The following is a 9,025-nucleotide window of genomic DNA, read 5'->3' as shown; positions in this document are numbered from 1 at the left end:
TATAGGTCTGTTGGAGATTGCTTGAGGTCCACTCCAGACCCTGTTTGCCTGGGTATCAGCAGCAGAGGTTGCAGAAGACAGAATATTGCTGAACAGCGAGTGCACCTGTCTGATTCTTGCTTTGGAAGCTTCCTCTCAGGGGTGTACTCCACCCTGTGAGGTGTGGGGTATCAGACTGCCCCTAGTGGGGGATGTCTCCCAGTTAGGCTACTCAGGGGTCAGGGACCCACTTGAGCAGGCAGACTGCCCCTTCTCAGATCTCAACCTCCGTGTTGGGAGATCCACTGCTCTCTTCAAAGCTGTCAGACAGAGTCGTTTGCGTCTGCACAGGCTTCTGCTCCTTTAGCTGAGCCCTGTCCCCAGAGGCGGAGTCTACAGAGACAGGCAGGTTTCCTTGAGCTGCTGTGAGCTCCACCCAGTTCGAGCTTCCCAGCGGCTTTATTTACCTACTTAAGCCTCAGCGATGGCGGGCGCCCCTCCCCCAGCCTCGCTGCTGCCTTGCAGTTAGATTGCCGCAGACTGCTGTGTTAGCAAGGAGGGAGGCTCTGTGGGCGTGGGACCCTCCCGGCCAGGTGTGGGAATAATATTCTCCGGTGTGCCGGTGTTATAGCGCAGTATTGGGGTGGGAGTTACCCGATTTTCCAGGTGTTGTGTGTCTCAGTTCCCCTGGCTAGGAAAAGGGACTCCCTTCCCCCTCGCGCTTCCCAGGTGAGGCGATGCCTCGCCCTGCTTCAGCTCTCGCTGGTCAGGCTGCAGCAGCTGACCCGCACGGATTGTCCGGCACTCCCGAGTGAGATGACCCCAGTACCTCAGTTGAAAATGCAGAAATCACCGGTCTTCTGTGTCGCTCGCGCTGGGAGATGGAGACTGGAGCTGTTCCTATTCGGCCATCTTGCTGCACCCCCTGTTTTTTGTTTTTTAAGAGAGTGGATTAGAAATGTCTTTCCCTACTTATGGCTAGCCAATTTTCCTAGCACCATTTATTAAATAGGGAATCCTTTCCCCATTTCTTGTTTTTCTCAGGTTTGTCAAAGATCAGATGGCTGTAGATGTGTGGTATTATTTCTGAGGACTCTGTTCTGTTCCATTGGCCTATATCTCTGTTTTGGTACCAGTACCATGCTGTTTTGGTTACTGTAGCCTTGTAGTATAGTTTGAAGTCAGGTAGCGTGATGCCTCCAGCTTTGTTCTTTTGACTTAGGATTGTCTTGGCAATGCAGGCTCTTTTTTGGTTCCATATGAACTTTAAAGCAGTTTTTTCCAATTCTGTAAAGAAACTCATTGGTAGCTTGATGGGGATGGCATTGAATCTATAAATTACCTTGGGCAGTGTGGCCATTTTTACGATATTGATTCTTCCTATCCATGAGCCTGGTATGTTCTTCCATTTGTTAGTGTCCTCTTTTATTTCGCTGAGCAGTGGTTTGTAGTTCTCCTTGAAGAGGCCCTTTACATCCCTTGTAAGTTGGATTCCTAGGTATTTTATTTTCTTTGAAGCAATTGTGAATGGAAGTTCATTGGCTAGCCATAAGCAGAAAGCTGAAACTGGATCCTTTACTTACTCCTTATATGAAGATTAATTCAAGATGGATTAGAGACTTAAATGTTAGACCTAATACCATAAAAACCCTAGAAGAAAACCTAGGTGATACCATTCAGGACATAGGTGTGGGCAAGGACTTCATGTCTAAAACACCAAAAGCAACGGCAGCAAAAGCCAAAATTGACAAATGGGATTTAAACTAAAGAGCTTCTGCACAGCAAAAGAAACTACCACCAGAGTGAACAGGCAACCTACAGAATGGGAGAAAATTTTCACAATCTAATCATCTGAAAAAGGGCTAATATCCAGAACCTACAAAGAAATCAAACAAATTTACGAGAAAAAAACAAACAACCCCATCAAAAAGTGGGCAAGGGATATGAACAGACATTTCTCAAAAGAAGTCATGCATACAGCCAACAGACACATGAAAAAATGCTCATCATCACTGGCCGTCAGAGAAATGCAAATCAAAACCACAATGAGATACCATCTCACACCAGTTAGAATGGCAATCATTAAAAAGTCAGGAAACAACAGGTGCTGGAGAGGATGTGGAGAAATAGGAGCACTTTTACACTGTTGGTGGGACTGTAAACTAGTTCAACCATTATGGAAAACAGTATTGCAATTCCTCAAGGATCTAGAACTAGAAGTACCATATGACCCAGCCATCCCATTACTGGGTGTATACCCAAAGGATTATAAATCATGCTGCTATAAAGACACATGCACACATATGATTTTTGTGGCCCTATTCACAATAGCAAAGACTTGGAATCAACCCACATGTCTATCAGTGACAGACTGGATTAAGAAAATGTGGCACATATACACCATGGAATACTATGCAGCCATAAAAAAGGATTAGTTCGTGTCCTTTGTAGGGTCATGGATGCAGCTAGAAACCATCATTCTCAGCAAACTATTGCAAGAACAGAAAACCAAACACCGCATGTTCTCACTCATAGGTGGGAACGAACAATGAGATCACCTGGACTCGGGAAGGGGAACATCACACACCAGGGCCTATTATGGGGAGGGGGGAATGGGGAGGGATTGCATTGGGAGTTATACCTGATGTAAAGGACGAGTTAATGGGTGCAGCACACCAACATGGCACAAGTATATGTATGTAACAAACCTGCACGTTATGCACATGTATCCTAGAACTTAAAGTATAAAAAAAAAAAAAAGAAATATCTTTCCCTTAGTAAAAGCAATAACAATAATACTACCATTTTATTGAATGCTTAACATGTACCAGACATTTTACTTGAGATTCTATCTACATTAAATCATGTAAAAGTTCTAACAACTCTGTGAGGTAGAAACACTCATTCCCACGTTGTGGGTGGGAACATTGAGACTCAGATAAGTGAAATCACTTGTGTAAAGTCAAGCAACCATTAAGTAGAGATCTCATGTTAAACTCTGATCTGCGTGAGTCCCAATGCTCTGTTCTGTAACCTGCATGTACCTGTGGTTTGGTGCCTTCAGGGAGAGGGGCAATCAGAGAAACGTGGAAACTTAACTGCTGTTTATAAGAGATTTACAATATACTTATTCCAGGGATTGGCATGCTTTTTCTGTAAGGGACAAGATAGTAAGTATTTTAGGCTTTGCAGGAGGTAAGGTCTCTATTGCAACTACTCAACATTGCCATTTTAAAGCAGCCACAAATAATATGCAAACAAATGAGTTAGCCTGTTTTCCAATAAAACTTTATAGAAATTAAAGTTTGAATTCTATGTAATATTGTATGTCATAAAATCTTTGTCTTCTTTTAACCATTTAAAAATGTAAAAGCCATTCTTAGTTTGTAGGTCATAAAAAAACCAGGCAGCGGGGCCAGGTTTGACCCATGGGCCATAGTTTGCCAACCCCAGGTCTAGTCAGTGGGAGAAACCAATAAATGCAAATAAGCCAGTCACAAGGAAAAATATGAATTCTACCATAGGGAAACAAAGACCCAGAGAGGGCAGATGTGGAAATAATAATTCATTTTGAAGTTGGTTAAAGGGAAAACCTGAAAGAAACAAAGCGGGAACCTGAGTCAATGAGGCTGGCTTGATTTCACAAGTGTGCTTATTTCCTGAAATAAGCAACAGTCTACCATTTCCCTTAAAAAGTAAGCTGTAAATGAGAGGTGGAAAAAGAAATTAGTTTAGAGCAATCATAAGAAAGGCTAATGGTGGTTCGGGACTGTATTACAGCAGCCTAATTAAAATGATTTATAACTGCACAGAAAGTCTTTTCACTTCCCCTTGTTTATTGAGTAACAACTCACATCAGTCATTACTCCAGATACAACACATGGGAAATTACCTAATGGATTTTCCTCAGGCAACATCATCAAACAAGCATGTGTCACTGTCCCGGCCCCCTTCTTTGTGGGGTGCCCAGGATATCTTCCAAGTTAGAGCTGAAGGATGTTGGTGGGGGGGTTCTCAAGGTTTGGGCACCCATTGGCAGTGACAGGATCCTCTAATCTTTGTTCTTGTTGAGGTGACTTCCTCCCACAATCTCCCCATCTCTGGCTGAGAACAGGGACCATCATGGGCTGCTGGTTAGCAACCAGCAAAGGTAACCATCTCCACGACTTCCAGAAGACATCCTGGTGTTGCTGTAGCTGTGGGTAAAGCTCCAGTTCAGAGCAACCCAGAAGGCTTAAAAAGCACGCATTAAGAGTGTGGAGGCTCACTGAGGGAAGAAGGAACTAGAAGGAACTAGTTTGAACACAGGGCTCAAGATTCTTGAGTACATCTCTGGCTTCCTTAAAATAGGGAAAAGCCAGTATTTGGACTGTTTCATGGGACCTCTAAAGGATTTCTTCTCTTTTGGTGGTGGAAGAGGTGATGACCATCTCCTCTACTTAAAATCCTCTGGTTTGGACCCTGGCCAGAGTAGACTCCCCTGCTCCTCAATTCTTCCAGCCAGTCTGTATTAGTCTGTTTTCACACTGCTGATAAAGACATACCCAAGACTGGGTCATTTATAAAGAAAAAGAGGCTTAATGGACTCACAGGTCCACGTGGCTGGGGAGGCTTCACAATCATGGTGGAAAGTGAAAGGCACGTCTTACATGGTGGTGGCAAGAAAGAATGAGAACCAAGCAAAAGGGGTTTTCCCTTATAAAGCCATCAGATCTCGTGAGACTTATTCATTACCACAAGAACAGTGTGGGGGAAACTGCCCCCATGATTCAATTATCTTCCACTGGGTTCCTCCCACAACACATGGGAATTATGGGAGGTACAATTAAAGATTAGATTTTGGTGGGGGCACAGCCAAACCATATCGCAGTCCATCCCATTTCAGAATTAAGGATGAGAGGGAACCTGGAGAGTTTATTGACTTCTAGCTTAGCTTAGTATTTGTCAAATTCCATTGAAAGTATGTGGTTTGTAGAATATATCACAGCCCCAAATGGTCCTGAATCATCCTTAGATAATCATTTCTTTATAAATTCATAGGCCAAAGGCATTTAGAAATGGAAACAGTAAACAGAAGTCTGAAATCTAAAACTTGAGCTTCATAGAGAAGTTGCAAATACTATAGCTGAGGGCTTGGCAGTTTTGCTGCAAGAGGGAGATCCAGGCGCAAGGTTGGGACAGATGTGAGTTCAGGGTGGGGTATGAAAAGTGTGAGTCGGCAGTCCATACCCCTTGACATAGATGGAATGGCCTGTGTCTGTGCAACTGGCTGCAGGAACCTCAAGAAAAAAACTCAAATTTGGAAAACATCCTCAATCATTTGGTGAGTGGTTTATTCAGAAAATTTTACAAATTGGACATTTAGCAAATGAATCTTTGATGAAGCTGTCTACTTTCAATAATAGTACCTTCATAATGGAGCTATTAGAAGATTTAATAAAATGATGCATGCAAAGCATTTAGCACACTGCCTGGCACAAATAAAGTAAACAAGAGTAAATCCTGTCCTTCATACACATTCCTTGGAGGCCCAGCTCACTCCAATTATTATTAGGATCTTTTGACTTCAGTAAGTACCAGTATTTGAGTGAGAATGTATTCTTGGTTTTATCCAGGCTAAAAAGAAAGCTTCCATTATGAAGACTGGTACGAAGATATCCAACACTTGAAAATAAGGCTGGGGGAAGAGGCCCCCGACCTTTGCATGTCATACTGGCATATCGTTGAACACACATGCCCAGGGATTATTAAATTATTTTAGATAGGGGTGCAGCACTGTTTTAGTGTAAAGGACCAAATAGAAAATATTTCTGACTTCACCTGTCTCTTGGCAACTATTCAGTTCAGCTATTGCAGCATGAGAGCAGCCAAAGACAATATGTAAATGAATAAGTGTGGCCATGTTTCAAGAAAACTTTATTTGCCATAATCGGTGGTGGGCACCATTGACCCAGGGGCCTTAATTTGCTGACTGATGCTCTTGAAGAACATGACTGTGTTTAACTTTATTTACTATTTGATTCAAGCCTAGGTACGGTGAAGTTATATGCTAATTTATAGATTTTTGACTGAGAGAGAAGATAACCCCAAAAGTTATGGTTTTATTGCCCTGTAGGATAAACCAGTTTTGTCTCTAACCTAGCAAATGTATTTTCACATGTTTCTAAAATACCCATCAATACCCAGCTCCAGTATTCTTGGAACCTTCTTACTCTTCCTTCATAAGTGGGTTAAATACATTTTTGACACGTGTTCTTTCTAAGGATAGCGTTTTACAACTTTTACAAACTACACTTTGACAAGATAATTTATTAAAATACCATTTATAGCTCTGTTTTAGAATAATAACAACTGTATTGAGTGATACACCTTCTAATTTATCCAATATGCCTATAAGATAGGTGTTAACATACCCATTTTGCAGATAAGAAAACTGAAGCACAGAGAAGTTAAATAGCTACTGATTGGTAGAACTTACAGTTAGCTTGGGTTTCTTTTCACTCCACAGCCTAACAGTAAATTTTAACTGCTTCTGTTAGAAGATAAACACATAACTACAACTCTGTTTAACAAGAACTTTCAGTCTCAATTTCTGCATCACAATCCAATTTCCAGGACCTAACGTGATTACAAAAGATATTTACACTCGGGCACATACACTCTCGTGACTATAAAATTATGCTGTACTTTTTAAAACCTTGACAGGTTTAAAGATGCTTATAACACCCCCCTCAGCTGTATACATATACTGTTTGTCATGTTTATTACTTTCAGGTGACTTGAAAGATGGTAAAAATAAGACAGACAAGAAGGATCACTCTAACATCGGAAATGATTCAAAGAAAACAGATGGTAAGAGTATTATTCCCATTACATGTTTCCATAAAATGTGCAGTTTAATGCAAGCTTGTTAGAATCATACCCAAAATTGAAATAGTGGTTGTGAATGTATTCTTATATCCTGAAAAAACCCTTCACTATATTTAAAGAGTACTATTATCCCTTTATCAATAATTTATAAATTATTGCTGTATATCTTCCCCTTCACCACACTTTCTCCATCACAAATGTTTTCTATACTCTTTCTTTTCCTACTTGCCATTTTTCATCTTAAACATTATAAAAAGTTTATTTTGGACTTGCTGATCAGACAGCTAGAATGGAGTATCATATACTGCTAATGTATTTATAAGTTTTTGATGGGGAATTATGCAGCATAAATAAGAAATGTTTCATGTTTTATGTTTTCACTTTTTTCCCCTGAACTAGTTCTTATTTTTACTTAAAACAAAAACAAAAACGGGTCTGTATAGTGCTAATGTTGGGAGGCAGTATATATGGTTGTAAAATACAGTTTTGCCAGCAAGAACAAGTCCTAAAGGCAATGACAATGCAAAACGCAAGCATAAACAACATTTCACTCTTTCTAAAACCTTAAAGTTCAAATTATATTACCCTTCACACTTTGAACTATAAGATTGAGACACCTGCCCTGGCCTTTTACATAAACTTCATTGTTTCAGCTATCACACAGGTTCATTACTATTTATCCCCTCATACACAGACATTATATTAAGCTAAAAATGAAAGTTTCCACAGAGTGGTTTTTGATAGCATCCCAAACTCTCTAAATCTTACGTCCCTGGAGACATCATATTTGATGCTAAACTCTTCTTTGAATCATTTGGTTAGAATATCTTTGAAGAACAAATGCTGGGTAACCAGGTGGAAGAGTAAGAAGAAATTGGAGCATAACTCTTTGCACATCTATTATAAAGGAAGCAGCCCCTTTAGCTTTCTGCCCTAAGCCATTATGACATGCTGTTTTTGCTTGCATGCATGAAAACAGTTCTCAAACTTTTTCTAAAAAGATAATGCAAATAATTAACTCCAGGTGTCTTATTACATAATACCTGGGAACACATACCTGCAGTTTTTTTTTTTTTTACCAATGTGCTTATGCAAATGGAAATCACTTATCTAATGAGTGTACCCTTCTTGAATAATTGTGACTAAGAAGTAAATTACACAGAATAAAATAGAATTTAGAATGACAGTCTTTGAGCCAGACTCTATTATAGGTAAGTACAGACTCTATTTGTTTAAATACCAGAAGCTCTTTGCCAGCCATCAATACCAAATCAAGGCATCCAAAGCCAGAAAATGTACAGTGGAGGAACGGTGTCAACTTCAAACCCAGAACCCGGACACTTTCTCCATCCTGTATCCAACTATTGGCCCACAGCTTCCTATTAAATTTCTGTAGCATAAAAGCCCAGAATAAATCAAGTCCCAAATTTTTCATATGCAATTTTGAATCTTGTTGCATTTATATATTGTGGTACAAACATCTACTATAATGATGTCATATGGGCATTGTGGATTACATTTTATCATCTTCATAAAGCCTTTTTAACTGTGCCCTTTTTAACTGAATCATACCCAAGTATTTAAAAGAATTAAACTGTTTTCTTTGGGGGGGAAGGGGGGAAGTGATAAAATATATTTTATGTTCTATTGTGCAAATAAGTGTAAAGTTTGGTTGTTTAATGAGCAGGATTCTTGATCTCATGGGGCAGTAAGCAGACTGCAATAAATAAAAGAGACATTTTTAAATGTCTATCTCTGTTTCCTCCATAGCCTGTTCTTCCACTTCCTCAAGCAGGTCCTGGTGTGTCTGTATACTTGGAAGTTTGCACACAAACATAATCATGAACAACTTTGCATTTTATATTCATTGATGGACTAATATGACATAATTACTGCTTTGGTATCAACAGAACTTAGAGCACTGAGTTTCACTGAGTTGCACTATTTTAGTCCAAAACCTTTAACAGGACTAAAGCTAATTCTTGGTGGCAGGAAGTGGAAAACAATTGATGAGTCCCACCTACCCTTTTCTTTTTGGTCATTAAAGCTCTCTACTTCAGAAAAATTTAAAAAGGAAATATGTAGATCAGTAGATATATTGATTGTTTTTAAAACTATGTGGAAACAACCAGATACATTTTTGAACATTTCTTTTTGGATCCTATTATGTCTGATA

General features: G+C 39.8%; 1 protein-coding gene across 4 annotated transcripts in view; it reads left to right on the top strand.

Annotated features, from left to right (window-relative positions):
- Positions 1–9,025, top strand: part of PDE1C (phosphodiesterase 1C) — a 579,473-nt gene that overhangs the window by 513,906 nt on the left and 56,542 nt on the right. For all 4 annotated transcript variants that reach the window (XM_023186040.3, XM_023186041.1, XM_023186042.1 and 1 more), the window contains exon 17: positions 6,754–6,831. In XM_023186040.3, coding sequence (XP_023041808.1) covers positions 6,754–6,831 — 78 coding nt within the window. The remainder of the gene's footprint in view (positions 1–6,753; positions 6,832–9,025) is intronic.

The sequence above is a fragment of the Piliocolobus tephrosceles genome, chromosome 8, assembly GCF_002776525.5.
Source record: "Piliocolobus tephrosceles isolate RC106 chromosome 8, ASM277652v3, whole genome shotgun sequence".
Taxonomy (NCBI): Eukaryota; Metazoa; Chordata; class Mammalia; order Primates; family Cercopithecidae; genus Piliocolobus; species Piliocolobus tephrosceles.
The sequence above is the reverse complement of the archived record's forward strand: the minus strand, read 5'-3'. Positions and strand labels throughout refer to the sequence as shown.